This window comes from Dendropsophus ebraccatus, chromosome 9, assembly GCF_027789765.1.
Source record: "Dendropsophus ebraccatus isolate aDenEbr1 chromosome 9, aDenEbr1.pat, whole genome shotgun sequence".
NCBI classification, from domain to species: Eukaryota; Metazoa; Chordata; class Amphibia; order Anura; family Hylidae; genus Dendropsophus; species Dendropsophus ebraccatus.
This window is the reverse complement of record NC_091462.1, coordinates 41,710,076-41,726,164: the sequence shown is the minus strand read 5'-3', so window position 1 is coordinate 41,726,164 and position 16,089 is coordinate 41,710,076. Positions and strand designations below refer to the sequence as shown.

Sequence of the window (16,089 nt, the reverse complement as noted above, 5' to 3'; positions counted from 1 at the left end):
TACAGTATCGTTATACTATACTGTTATGTGCATTTTTAAGTGTTTTTTTTTACTATTTATGAAGCTTTGTTATATATAAATGTATATAAATATCCTTGGTTTGTATAGCATAAGCACCATTGACCACAAAATTGTGTATATACTGTGTATATATATATATATATATATATATATATATATATATATATATATCTCACAAGTAAATATATATTATAGCCATGATAACCAAGAAACTAATCTGAAAGACTTACCAAGTTCTGTTGGATCTGTGATCAGGGTAGGTGACATCCAAGGCTGGGGACCCAGCTCATTGTCATCCTATAAGTAACCTCTGCCATGTCCCTCAGCAAGGTCGGGTCTATAAGAGGGAGGTGACCTTGATATTGTTGCATTAATCCCTTCAGAAGGGCGTGAAGGGGAGCGAGGAGAGAGGAGTGGGAATCCGAGCACATGTCACAGGATGCACATCCTCAGGGCAGGAAACAATGCTGTCTCTATCCCAAATCAATGCTGAACCTTCTAGATAACCTTCAGCTTCTAATGAGGCAAAGCCAATAGCCGGCTAACAGTGAGTTACTTATAGGACCACACAACAATGTTTCCAATGAGTTTTACCAACAGTTATAATGTGTGAGTGACACCATTCTGTGAGATATGTGAGATGTATGGGATGGGATCATGCTGTCCAGACAAGCTTACGTGTCTCTCAGATTTAGATAGTCTGGGGCCTGGTCTCTTGTAACAAATACAATGTAGACCTTAGATCTTATAATAGAATTTATTTAATTTAAATAATTCCCTACAGTTCAGGTAAAGAAAACATAATATGACCTGTAGATTCTACATGGTTTTCAGTGGTATTCTGCATTGTTGGGATATGAGGAAATTCGAGGAAATTAAATTTGTTGACCTGTTACTAAGCTATATTTCTCTCATATAAGACAATGGAACCTGCAATATACATTTATATTAAAATAGTTTGATCTCCTCTATCTTGTATGTATGATGAAAACAAATCTTAAATGTTTTACTGCATATAATATACAGCGGCGTACATATTAGTAAGGGGGCCTATAGCAATTGGTGTCATCTACTGTACTTCTGCACCTCCAAATCAGAAAGGCCTTGTGTTTTTACCCAGTAACATTACCCTTATGTCAATAACCCTATTACGCTGACTCCTCGCCCTGGAAAAAAAACAGGCCTGCACAGTTTTCTACCATTACTATAGAAATAGGGTAAATTAAGGGTGCCCCCACCCTCTATGAATGGGCCCTATAGCAGTTGCATGGGCCGCCCCTATAATATGTATGGCCTTGACTATTTTAAACTTTTATAACAATTGATAATACATCATAGTTAGGAATCGTGACCAATATGGTTATGTCTGCATTTAAATTTTCTTATGAAAGTGGTGATCTAGAACCCCCTTGTACACAGCGGAGGCCTAGTTTGAAATTATGGTAATTTTTTGTAATTATCTTGAAGAAATCACTGAGGTGCTATTTCACTTTTGGCCAATAAAAATAATAATTTAAAACAACAATAATAAAAAAATATTTATAATAATTTTAGCTATTTCTATTGTTACATGTCCTGATAAAATTATTATTATTATTATTATTATTATTATTATTATTATTATTATTATTATTATTATTATTAATAATAATAATAATAATAATAATAATAATAACCATTTTATTAGTAATCCTGAAGCTCTTAAATAAAATGGTGCAGTAACAATTATTATAGGTAAAATTCATCATGTGTCTGGTTCTATATGACAGAACAAGTAAGAGTTAAAAAAGATATGACAGTAGGGAGACAGATGGGAAGGAGGGGGTGGAGGGGGGAGAGAAAGCTTACATGGGGGTAGATGATGTCTGGCTCTGTAGATTGTGACCCGCGCACTGGCTGACCTGCTTATGTCTTGTCTGCAGAAATTGCAGGACACTAAGCGATAGTTATTGCTGGATATTTGCATCAGGTTTGACACTGGATATGATAAGCCATCATTCTAATGGTATTCTATAGATCACAACATATATTACTGACAGCACATGATGTTGTGGTTGTTATAGCTCTGAATTTAGACCAAAAAAAGCAGATATCTATGCTTAGAATTAAAGGAACACTCCAGGCAAAACTGATACTTTGTGTTATCCCCAATCCAGAGTCTGGGGGGCAGTACAGAGTAGGGGACGCTCTCACTGGTGCTCTTTATATCTGTCATACACATCTGCCTCAGGCCCTTCTTCAGGCATATTACTATGTATCACTATTTCTCAATGTTTCTTCAATTTGATTAGGCTGGTGGCACACAGAGCGTTGTCTGGGGGGGAAAAACAACACATTTTTTGTGGCATTTCCACATAAAGACAGTGCTGTCACTAAAGAGATATGAAATACCTGAAATGATTTTTTGTGACTTTTTTCTCATTTAGTATATTTTGCTTTTTTGGTAGGCCGTGGCAACTAGTGAAGTAAAATAAGTAAACCATATAAAGTATAGAAATTAGGCACAATATATGAATTAACATGTCTTTAATACTACACAAAGAATTTGGTAAAAAATTATTTTAAATAATTTAAAAGGTCAGAATTGGTGTTTTTTTCTGTTTACATCACCTCCCAAAAATGGAGTAAAGGGCATATGTGCTCCAAATCATACCAATGGAGACGTTACATAGTAAAATAAAACCAAAATATGTAGATAATGTTAGCGAAAATAAAACAATATGTGAACAGGAAAATTTAGTGCAAAAGCAGTTGGTAAATAACGGGCATATATGGAGGGTCGTAATGAATTACAGTGTTAGGCTTCACACAACGTATTTTTTTATCACAAGAACGGCCGTTGTTTGCAATTTGCAATTGACATGTCAATTATTTCCGGCCGTTCTGCATTGATTTCAATGCAATTTTCAGTGCAACAACAGCCATTGCTTGACACTCACAACAACAGCCAGTGTTACATTGTGTGAACATATCCTCAGGCTATGTTCACACAGCAAACAGACAACAGCCGTAGTTTGGCACTCAGAAACCACAGCTGTTACTTGAGTACCAAGCAACGTCCGTTGTTGCACTTGAAATTGCACTGAAATCAATGCAGAACGGCCAGAAATAACTGAAGTGTCTCGACATTGACCTTAACCCTTTGAGGACCAGGCCCAAAATGACCCAGTGGACCGCGCAAATTTTGATCTTAGTGTTTCCGTTTTTCCCTCCTCCCCTTCTAAGAGCTCTAGCACTCTCAGTTTTTTATCTACAAGTCATGTAAGTGCTTGTTTTTTACAGTAATAGTTGTACTGTGTAATGGCGTCATTCATTTTACCATAACATGTATGATGGAATTCCAAATATATTATTTATGAAGATATAAATACGTGAAATCGTAAAAAAGAATGCAATATGGTAACGTTTGGGGGGTTCCTGTGTCTACGTAATGCACTATATGGTAACAGCGACATGACACTATTATTCTATAGGTCAGTCCAAACACAACCATATGCAGGTTACACAGATTCTCTAATGTTATATATGTATTTTTTTTATGAAATCCTTTTTTTTTTGGCAATTAAATATTAATAAAATGGGCCTATTGTGACGCTTATAACGGTTTTATTTTTTCACCTGCGGGGCTGTATGGGGTGTCATTTTTTCCGCCATGATCTCTAGTTTTTATTAATACCATATTTGTGAAGATCGGACGTTTTGATCACTTTTTATTGATTTTTTTATATATATAATGTAACATAAAATCGGTAATCTGCGCACTTTTTCCCCTCTTTTCGTGTACGCCGTTTACCGATCACAATGACGCTTGTTATATTTTAATAGATTGGACAATTACGCACGCTACGGTATATTATATGTTTATCTATTTATTTATTTTTATATGTTTTATTTATATAATGGGAAAGGGGGGTGATTTAGACTTTTATTGGGGGAGGGGTTTTGGGGTAGTGTAATAGTGTTTTGAACTTTTTTTTTTTCACTTTTGAAGTCCCTTTGGGGAACTTGTACATACAGTACTTTGATTTATACACTGATGAATGCTATGCCATAGGCATAGCATTGATCAGTGTTATCGGCGATCTGCTCATTGAGCCTGCCTGTGCAGGCTCAGTGTAGCAGATCGCCGATCGGACCGCACGGAGGCAGGTAAGAGACCTCCGGCAGTCCGTTTCAACGATCGGGACCCCCGCAGTCACACTGTGGGGGTCCCGATCGGTAAGTGACAGGGGACTCCCCCTGTCACTTACACTTAAACGCCGGGGTTAATGACACGCGGCAGCGCGATCGCTGCAGCGTGTCATTACCGGTGAGGTCTCGGCTGCTCACTGCAGCCGGCCCCCACCTGCTATGAAGCGCGCTCCGCTCCGGAGCGCGCTTCATAGCGGGAGAAACACCCAGGACGTAAGGTTACGTCATGGGTCGTCTGGGGACAGACTTCCATGACGTAACCCTACGTCCAGGGTCGTCTAGGGGTTAAGGGTGCCTTCACATGTACCAGATCTGCAGCGGATTTCACACTGCGAGTTTGCAGCGAATGCGGATATGTGACCCGGCCTCTTTAACCCCCGGCCTGATGAGGAGCGAGGGGAGCGGGGAGCTTCACAACGCCGCGGCGCAGAGTAGATAATTTATGCTGCGGGCTGGGGGAAGCCCTGGAGCATACATCACCCACTCCAGGCTCCTGCTTGATTCTGAGCCTCCTGGCGGTCAGCCAATCAGTGCGCTGCGGCGGGGCAGCGCACTGATTGGCTGACCACCGGGAGATGCTGGGAGGCCCGAAGCAAGCAGGAGCCTGGACCAGGTGATGTATCCTCCGGGTTAAGGCTGCGGGGGTTAAAGGGGCCGGGTTACATATCCGCAGTGCAATAAAAATTCTGCTGTGGATATGTAACCCTATAGACCTTCACAGTAGCAGGATCCGCAGCGGATTTCGCTGCAAACCCACAGCGTAAAAATTCTTAACAAATGAAATGGTGCCTGCAAATTATCCTGAGGCTTTATTCACAGGTTCCATATTTTGCTCCATTTCTGTAAAACACCTAAAGGGTTAACAAACTTAAAGGGGTTATCCAGCGCTACAAAAACATTGCCACTTTTCCCCCTACTGTTGTCTCCAGTTCAGGTGCGGTTTGCAATTAAGCTCCATTTACTTCAATGGAACTAAGTTTCAAAACCCCACCCAAACTGGAGACAACAGTAGGGGGAAAAGTGGCCATGTTTTTGTAGCGCTGGATAACCCCTTTAACCTAAAAGTCGCGTTGAATACTTTGAAGGAGGCATTTTTGAAAATGGTGGTTTTTATTAGGGACACTAACATACTGTACAAGCCCCTCAGATCCACTTCAGAGCTGAACTGGTCCCTAAAAAAAATGTGGGTTTAAAATGCTCTTGAAAATTACTTAAATTGCTGCTGAATGTATAATCCTTATAATTATAAAAAAAAAAAGGAGGAGGATCTTTAACCCCTGGGTGACCGCCCATACATGTTTTTATGGTGGTCACTATGGGGCCATAGGCTAGGTTGCTGTCTTTTTACAGTGGAAGTCTAGCAGCCTTGCTTGGGTCTCCCGTTGCAATCAGAGCACTAGTTAAAAAATAAAAAGTTTAACAAAACATTAACACCCCCCAAAAAATAAAAATGCTAGAATTTTCCCTATATATATATATATATATATATATATATATATATTTTTTTTTTTAAGGGAGATATCTAACCTGCTGATATCTCCCTATAGCTCTACGGGTACTGAGAATGAAGGTCATTTTCGTGATGTTAGTAGTTTATTCCATATGCAAATTAGTGCACCAAAAGCGCCTCATTAGCAAAAGGAATAAATTGTAAGTGGTGCTGAGAATGAAGGTAAGAAACTTACTTTTAGCTTCAGCGCCCCATGCACTATAGGGAGGTATCAACAAGTTAGATACTTTAAAGGAAATATACTGCCGCTTTGGCCACTGGTATAAGGTGTATGGGGCGCGGCCCTCAAGTCCTGGGGAGAGCGATTGGTCAAGGTAAACACCAAGATCGGACTGTGGAGTCTCAGACACCTTACCTTTGAGGGTAAACCACTGGTCCTGAGGAACGAAGTTCTGCCTGTGCTCCAATACACCGCACAGGCCTGGCCCCCTCTTGCCACCGTCTGCAGGGCCATCACAAGGACCGTGTTTCATTTCATCTGGGGCTCCAAGATGGATAGAGTGAAGCGTGCCGTTATGTACAAGAAACCCCCCAAAGGCCGTAAAAGGTGTTCCGGATATCCCTACCTTGCTGCGGGCAGCCTTTGTATGTGACTGCATGCGGAGGGCTATGCAACAGAAGAAAGGCTCTGCGGGCCTGTTCCTTCTCCCCTCTCAAGTGGTCTGAGCTGGGACAAGTGGGACAGCTCCATCCCTTACAACTGGCACACTCCCTGGTTCTACGGAGAGGTTGTCAGGTTTGTGAGGGAACACCAGCTGGAGGGACTCAAGCCCGACTTGTGGAAGCCAAAGACTGTCCACAAGCTCATCAGAGCACAGGACACTATGGAGCTCGTTCCAGGGCTCACTGCGACCACCGCAGAGACTGTTTGGACTAGTTGACCAACGGGCACAAGGACTTGTCTTGGATGGCCATTCAGGGGGGACTGCCTTTGAGGTCATTCATGCATGCCCAAAGACTGTCCACAAGCTCATCAGAGCACAGGACACTATGGAGCTCGTTCCAGGGCTCACTGCGACCACCGCAGAGACTGTTTGGACTAGTTGACCAACGGGCACAAGGACTTGTCTTGGATGGCCATTCAGGGGGGACTGCCTTCGAGGTCATTCATGCATGCCCAAAGACTGTCCACAAGCTCATCAGAGCACAGGACGCTATGGAGCTCGTTCCAGGGCTCACTGCGACCACCGCAGAGACTGTTTGGACTAGTTGACCAACGGGCACAAGGACTTGTCTTGGATGCCCATTCAGGGGGGACTGCCTTTGAGGTCATTCATGCATGCCCGCAACCTGTGCAACACGCGGTACTGCCCCCGGTGCCCCTTCACAGAGGAAACATCCTTGCACCTCTTTTGGCAGTGTCCGTTTGCTCAGGGCCTGTTGGCTGGAACTTGAACTCAGTGACAGTGTGCCCAGGAACAGGCTAACGCACTGCACGGTGCTGTACGGCCTGTTCCCAGGGAATTACGGCGATGAGGCAACCCGGGAGGCCTGGCGCCATATCAACTGTTTTAAGGAAGCTATATGGCTTGCCAGGAACCGCCTCATTCTGAAGAAGGAGAGGATGTCCTTTCTGGACTGTCGCAGGCTGATCCACAGCCAGCTCAGAGACTATTCCATCACGGACAGATGGGACCAGGAAGAAGAGGATTGATACCCCTCTCCTTCCCCCTCTCCCCTCGTGTTGTATTGTCTTTCAATAAAGCTTCGGGACTGTGATTTCCCCTCCCACCCCCCTTACCCCATCACTTTTCTGTAATGATTTATTGTTTGTTGTTTAGTTTGTTAAGGTGTTAAGGAATGTTAGTGTAGCGTGTGGTATGATGTATAGCGTAGGGAGCCTGTGCTGTATGTTGCACTAGTGCGCTGTGTGTATATTGTCTTATTTATTTCGGCTGCGCTGCGTCGCAGTTTATGTATGCTTGACGACGACTGATTGTAATAAAGTTAATCGAAAGTTCAATCAAAAATAGAGCTTTCATGAAGGACCACTGACAGATGATGTCTGTGGTGATAGGGATCAGGTGTGATGGATAATTACCAGCCTTATTTTTCTCTTTGTTCTAGAAAAAATAGGCAACAGTCAGAGCTCTCTGTCCGTAGCTTAGGCTGGGTTCACACTGCATTTTTGCAGCCCATTTAACAAATCCGTTTTTAAATGGTTACTTTTAACGTACACAAAAACATGGTCAACCACATTTCTTTGCACGCTTAAAAAAAAAACGAAAAAAAAAAAACACATCTGTTTTGATCCGTTTCTTTTTTACTAATGGAGGTCAATGAAAAAATGATTCCAAACAGATAAACACATTTGCATCTGTTTTTTCGTCTGTTTTTTTTCCCCCATAAAACATATATATTAAACAGACTGCAAAAATATAGTGTGAACCCAGCCTTACCCCTCCCCATAGAGAACACAGGATTGCTCAAGTCGTGCCGAATGTTCATGTATATGGGGACGTCACCAGGCGGGCGGGAGAGAGAACTGACGGCTGAATGATCTGCCGCTGGTTATTGAAGGTGATGGGGACCAGACAGCCGGATATTAGTACTGCTGCCAGTCAACAGAAATGCATATGTAAATGAAAAAAAATGTTCATAAAGGGTGCGTTCACACGTACAGGATCTGCAGCAGATTTGATGTTGCAGATTCAATGCAAAGTAACTCTGGGCCATCAAAGCTGCTGAGGATCTGCTGCAGATCTGCTGCAGATTCAAATCTGCGCCATCAAATCTGCTGCAGATCCTGTACGTGTGAACGCACCTTAGGCAGCAGAAGTTGCGGGTTTACATGTAGCGATAATTCGCCCAAACGTACGATGATTGATTCGGAAGTATAAGGATCAGCGTTTAGACGGAACGATATATCGTACGGAAAAATCGTTTTGCGATTGTTTTGCGATCGCTTAAGCCTCGCACATAGGTTGAATCGGTGAACGACTGTTTACACGGAACCATCTGCAAATTTTTTGCGAACGATCAACGATTATTTGAGAACATGTTCAAAAATCAAAATGAATGATTTCTCGCTCGTAGCTTGATCGTTTGCTGTGTTTACACGTACGATTATCGTTCAAATTCGATCGTTATTGTGCAAATTCGCACGGTAATCGTTCCGTGTAAACGCAGCATAACTCTGGGCCATCAAATCTGCTGCAGATCTGCCGCAGATCCTGCACGTGTGAATGCACCCTCAGGGTACAAATTCAGTGGGCGTATCGGCAGCGGATTCCTCGTGAATTTGCAGCGAAATCCTCTACGGATTCCTGCCCTGTACAGTCTATGGGCAGACAAACTCGCAGCAGGATGCACATTCCGCTGCGAGTTTGTCCGCAGCACGCCCCGTTAACCCCCTGCCGTCAGAGCGTACACATCACCTGGTCCCCGCTCCGGCTTACTTTGGGGCTCCCGGTGTCTTCACATCCCACTCAGCCAATCAGTGCACTGCGGCGGTGCAGCGCACTGATTGGCTGAGCGGGACGTGCCTGGAACCCCCGAAGCAAGCTGGTGCGGGGACCAGGTGAATTATACACTCTGGCTGCTGGGGGTTTAACGGGGCGGGCTGCGGACAAACTCGCAGCGGGATGTCCATTGAGTGTACAGGGGAGGGATCCGCAGCGGGTCTCGCTGCAAATCCACAAGAAATCCGCTGCGCATCCGCCCAGTTTGTACCCTAATTCTAATAAAGTTATACTATACTGTACCCTATTTTTTTCAGTCTCTGGAGTACCCCTTTAACTAATTTATGTGACCAGAGAATTTCACATTTAGGAAAAAAAAACTTTTTTTCCTAAATGTTGGTGCTTTTCCACAAATAAACGCTGAACATGTTCCCCCAAGATAAAATGCAATGTGTCAGAGTCAGATTGAGGGGTCAGATTTGAGGAATGGGCACCACTAGGTTAATATACAATAGATGAATAGCGGCCGTTTTCTTGCACAGTGTATGGTGTGTTTGTTATTTGTTGTTGCCGCCCATGTGCTCCACTGTACAGCAGTCTGGATCAGTGACAGGAAACTTTGCTTCAGAGCACATAGAACTACACCAAAATGAAAGCGAGTAATGCTACTACGTGGACGCTAGAGGGCGCTCTGGTGTCCCCATTATCTGTATGTTTTTTTCCTGCTTGAAATGCATGCTGGGAAATGTAGTCAGGCGGGGAATGCCGGGTAATGTAAGCACAATGTGCAGCGGGCTGACTTGTGAGTGTTGAAGGGACATAGTAAAACGTGTGTGTGACAGGGCAGGAAGTCTGCATGCTGTGAGTGAGCTCAGCGCTGCGGTACCGCCAGGACACAGGTAACGGCTTATGTGTGTGTGTGTGTACAGGGGGCGAGGGAGGGCAGGTGATGTCAGCCACCACAGGGAACACATGGCAGGGTGCCAGGCACTAGTGCCCTGTATACTGGGTGGTTGCTATGTTATGTGGATGCCCAGGCAGCAGAATGCAGTACTGTTACTGGTGCCATGTGGGACTCCCATAAGACCTAAGTCACATGGTGCAGCCTCAATGCGGCTTTGATTACTGGAGTCACATGGTGCAGCCTGTATGGGATCTCATGTTCACTATGTGACCCTGGCCGGACATGACCCTGTGGATGGGGACTGTCATGTACATCTGGCACAATGTTCTCCTATCCGCAGACCTCAGCTGAGGAGAACTACAACTCCCATAGGGCCTACACTGCTGACGCTCCTGTGTGTCCCGGTATGTGGGGTCTGTGTTATTAGCTTACATGTTGTTTTAGAGATGGTGCCACCTGGGCACAGGCATCATGGAGTTATATGTAACCTTGGCGACAAGCTATGGGAGATGGTGGGCATCATTGTGGCAGCCGCTACGAGCGCAAAACACCAGTCTATGGGGCAGCACACCATACAAGTCTATGAGACTGTGATATGACGTACACCATACAGGTCTATGGGGCAGCGATATCATGTACACCGTACAGGTCTATGGGGCAGCGATATCATGTACACCATACAGGTCTATGGGGCAGCGATATCATGTACACCGTACAGGTCTATGGGGCAGCGATATGACGTACACCATACAGATCTATGGGGCAGCGATATGACGTACACCATACAGATCTATGGGGCAGCGATATGACATACCATACAGATCTATGGGGCAGCGATATGACATATACCATACAGATCTATGGGGCAGCGATATGACATATACCATACAGATCTATGGGGCAGCGATATGACATATACCATACAGATCTATGGGGCAGCGATATGACATATACCATACAGATCTATGGGGCAGCGATATGACATATACCATACAGATCTATGGGGCAGCGATATGACGTTACCATACAGATCTATGGAGCAGCGATATTATGTACACCATCCAGGTCTATGGGGCAGCGATATCATGTACACCATACAGATCTATGGGGCAGCGATATGACATATACCATACAGGTCTATGGGGCAGCGATATGACATATACCATACAGGTCTATGGGGCAGCGATATGACATATACCATACAGGTCTATGGGGCAGCGATATGACATATACCATACAGGTCTATGGGGCAGCGATATGACGTACACCATACAGATCTATGGGGCAGCGATATGACGTATACCATACAGATCTATGGGGCAGCGATATGACGTACACCATACAGATCTATGGGGCAGCGATATGACGTACACCATACAGATCTATGGGGCAGCGATATGACGTTACCATACAGATCTATGGGGCAGCGATATGACGTTACCATACAGATCTATGGGGCAGCGATATCATGTACACTGTACAGGTCTATGGGGCAGCGATATGACGTACACCATACAGGTCTATGGAGCAGCGATATGACGTACACCATACAGATCTATGGGGCAGCGATATGACGTACACCATACAGGTCTATGGGGCAGCGATATGACGTACACCATACAGATCTATGGGGCAGCGATATATACTGATGTGCTGCAGCAGTGTTTCCCAACCATGGGCTCTCCAGCTGTTAAAAAACAGTGGCATGCTGGGAGTTGTAGTTTTGAAACAGCTGGAGAGTGGGAATGAGCAAATTTACAATAGGTACAAGGCAAATCATTTTGTTAGGATCGGCCAGCAGCTGGTCAGGGTCCTGGCTTTAAAGTGACTGTACCACTAGGCCCAGGCTGAAGCACTGGAGGCGGCCGACCCACCCTTAATGGGAGGAAACCACTGCCCCTCTTTGACATGACTCCATTAGAATCAGTGGAACCTTATCATAGAGGCTCTAGGGTTTTCTCCCACTAAGGGTGGGTCGGCCGCCTCCAGTGCTTCAGCCTGGGCCTGGTGGTACAGTCACTTTAAAGCCTGTGCCGCTCCAGGTGCCTGGAAAAGCTGGATCCAGTCCTGAGAAACTGGGAGAAGTTTCTTAGGACTGGATCCAGTTTTCCTAGCACCTGGGGAGAAGCCGCACAGACTCCAAAGGAGCAGCCTGACAAGCTGCCGGCTGATCCTAACAAAATGATTTGCCTTGTACCTTCTGTTAGTTCGCTCATCCCTACTGGAGAGCCTCAAGATGGAAAACAGCGAGCTATAGGAATCAGAGCTATGGAGATGTGGGAGCTTCCCTTTTCCCTTCTCGGTTCTGTGGGGTGAAGTAAAAGTTATTTAATACTAGTAATTCACTTCCCTTATTGCCTGCAGACATCATGAATGTGTAAGGCTAAGATCACCCTGCGTCCAAGGATCCATAATGTATACATCCATAGTATAGTGTGATCTCAGCCTTATACATCTATAGTATGGAGTGATCCCAGCCTTATACATCCATAGTATAGTGTGATCCCAGCCTTATACATCTATAGTATGGAGTGATCCCAGCCTTATACATCCATAGTATAGTGTGATCCCAGCCTTATACATCCATAGTATAGTGTGATCCCAGCCTTATACATCCATAGTATAGTGTGATCCCAGCCTTATACTTCTATAGTATAGTGTGATCCCAGCCTTATACATCCATAGTATAGTGTGATCCCAGCCTTATACATCCATAGGGCAGTGTGATCCCAGCCTTATACATCCATAGTATAGTGTGATCCCAGCCTTATACATCCATAGTATAGTGTGATCCCAGCCTTATACATCCATAGGGCAGTGTGATCCCAGCCTTATACATCTATAGTATAGTGTGATCCCAGCCTTATACATCCATAGTATAGTGTGATCCCAGCCTTATACATCCATAGTATAGTGTGATCCCAGCCTTATACATCTATAGTATAGTGTGATCCCAGCCTTATACATCCATAGGGCAGTGTGATCCCAGCCTTATACATCCATAGTATAGTGTGATCCCAGCCTTATACATCCATAGGGCAGTGTGATCCCAGCCTTATACATCTATAGTATAGTGTGATCCCAGCCTTATACATCCATAGTATAGTGTGATCCCAGCCTTATACATCCATAGTATAGTGTGATCCCAGCCTTATACATCCATGGTATAGTGTGATCCCAGCCTTATACATCCATAGGGCAGTGTGATCCCAGCCTTATACATCCATAGTATAGTGTGATCCCAGCCTTATACATCTATAGTATAGTGTGATCCCAGCCTTATACATCCATAGTATAGTGTGATCCCAGCCTTATACATCCATAGTATAGTGTAATCCCAGCCTTACACATCCATAGTATAGTATGATCCCAGCCTTATACATCCATAGGGCAGTGTGATCCCAGCCTTATACATCCATAGGGCAGTGTGATCCCAGCCTTATACATCCATAGTATAGAGTGATCCCAGCCTTATACATCCATAGTATAGTGTGATCCCAGCCTTATACATCCATAGTATAGAGTGATCCCAGCCTTATACATCCATAGTATAGAGTGATCCCAGCCTTATACATCCATAGTATAGTGTGATCCCAGCCTTATACATCCATAGGGCAGTGTGATCCCAGCCTTATTCATCCATAGTATAGTGTGATCCCAGCCTTATACATCCATAGTATAGTGTGATCCCAGCCTTATACATTTATAGGGTAGTGTGATCCCAGCCTTATACATCCATAGAGCAGTGTGATCCCAGCCTTATACATCCATAGTATAGTGTGATCCCAGCCTTATACATCTATAGTGTAGTGTGATCCCAGCCTTATACATCCATAGTATAGTGTGATCCCAGCCTTATACATCCATAGGGCAGTGTGATCCCAGCCTTATACATCCATAGTATAGTGTGATCCCAGCCTTATACATCCATAGGGCAGTGTGATCCCAGCCTTATACATCCATAGTATAGTGTGATCCCAGCCTTATACATCCATAGTATAGTGTGATCCCAGCCTTATACATCCATAGGGCAGTGTGATCCCAGCCTTATACATCCATAGTATAGTGTGATCCCAGTCTTATACATCTATAGGACAGTGTGATCCCAGCCTTATACATCCATAGGGCAGTGTGATCCCAGCCTTATACATCCATAGGGCAGTGTGATCCCAGCCTTATACATCCATAGTATAGTGTGATCCCAGCCTTATACATCCATAGTATAGTGTGATCCCAGCCTTATACATCCATAGGGCAGTGTGATCCCAGCCTTATACATCCATAGTATAGTGTGATCCCAGCCTTATACATCCATAGTGTAGTGTGATCCCAGCCTTATACATCTATAGTGTAGTGTGATCCCAGCCTTATACATCCATAGTATAGAGTGATCCCAGCCTTATACATCCATAATATAGTGAGATCCCAGCCTTATACATCTATAGTGTAGTGTGATCCCAGCCTTATACATCCATAGTATAGTGTGATCCCAGCCTTATACATCCATAGTATAGTGTGATCCCAGCCTTATACATCCATAGGGCAGTGTGATCCCAGCCTTATACATCCATAGGGCAGTGTGATCCCAGCCTTATACATCTATAGGGTAGTGTGATCCCAGCCTTATACATCTATAGTGTAGTGTGATCCCAGCCTTATACATCCATAGTGTAGTGTGATCCCAGCCTTATATATCCATAGTATAGTGTGATCCCAGCCTTATATATCCATAGTATAGTGTGATCCCAGCCTTATACATCCATAGTATAGTGTGATCCCAGCCTTATACATCCATAGTATAGTGTGATCCCAGCCTTATACATCCATAGGGCAGTGTGATCCCAGCCTTATACATCCATAGGGCAGTGTGATCCCAGCCTTATACATCCATAGTATAGTGTGATCCCAGCCCTATACATCCATAGTATAGTGTGATCCCAGCCCTATACATCCATAGGGCAGTGTGATCCCAGCCTTATACATCCATAGGGCAGTGTGATCCCAGCCTTATACATCCATAGGGCAGTGTGATCCCAGCCTTATACATCTATAGTGTAGTGTGATCCCAGCCTTATACATCCATGGTATAGTGTGATCCCAGCCTTATACATCCATAGTATAGTGTGATCCCAGCCTTATACATCCATAGAGCAGTGTGATCCCAGCCTTATACATCCATAGTATAGTGTGATCCCAGCCTTATACATCCATAGTATAGTGTGATCCCAGCCTTATACATCCATAGAGCAGTGTGATCCCAGCCTTATACATCCATAGGGCAGTGTGATCCCAGCCTTATACATCCATAGGGCAGTGTGATCCCAGCCTTATACATCCATAGGGCAGTGTGATCCCAGCCTTATACATCCATAGTATAGTGTGATCCCAGCCTTATACATCCATAGGGCAGTGTGATCCCAGCCTTATACATGGCAGTGTGATCTTAGCTTTAGCACATTTGCTATAGAGAAAATATTGTATATCTTGTGTTCTGCATTCTCCCATTGTGTTATGATGAGGAATCAGGTGATAGGTCATACAGTCACAGGGAGCAGCGTGGAGGCCTGTACAGTGATTTTTCAGCACAGTCACTAGTAGCTGTAGCAGAGGTAGTCTTCCCAGGAGCAGCATTACATCTCGCAGGTAAGAGGGGGCACACATTTGGGGGGCGGTGTGACTCCAGCTGTATAATAATAAAGTGACATTTATAGCATAGCCACAGAATACACCATAGACGTCTGATAGATGTGGATCCCGCTACTATACTATGTCCTACTGATATGAAAAAGGGGGCAGCGTTGGACTAGGGTACTGTTATACTATGTGGGTGACCGTCAGACATGGTGGTAGTAACTCCTGTACATGGTGACTGTCTCAGCTTGTGCCCAGAGTCTTTCCTTTATTCTGTTAATAAGATTAGTAAATCTTTTCTGGGATTACAAGACTTTGCATTATTACTGTATTCTTTATATGTCTAGTTGTTCTAGCTGAGCATTTTGTTAAAGGGACAGTACAATGGTTTCACAAGGGACTGCAGAGTCGTGCAGGTACAGTCTCGGGCG

General features: G+C 44.2%; 1 protein-coding gene across 5 annotated transcripts in view; it reads left to right on the top strand.

Moving 5' to 3' along the window:
* Positions 1-16,089, top strand: part of SLC19A1 (solute carrier family 19 member 1) — a 64,651-nt gene that overhangs the window by 17,615 nt on the left and 30,947 nt on the right. Inside the window, exon 1 of one of the 5 annotated variants that reach the window (XM_069983073.1) lies at positions 9,880-9,897. The exons of 1 other annotated variant lie outside the window; for it this stretch is intronic. Coding sequence is in view for 1 of the 4 variants with exons in the window: in XM_069983069.1 (XP_069839170.1) it covers positions 10,350-10,431 (82 nt within the window). In the remaining 3 variants the exon portion in view is untranslated. 3 more of the 5 variants (XM_069983072.1, XM_069983069.1, XM_069983074.1) reach the window with 3 other exon arrangements.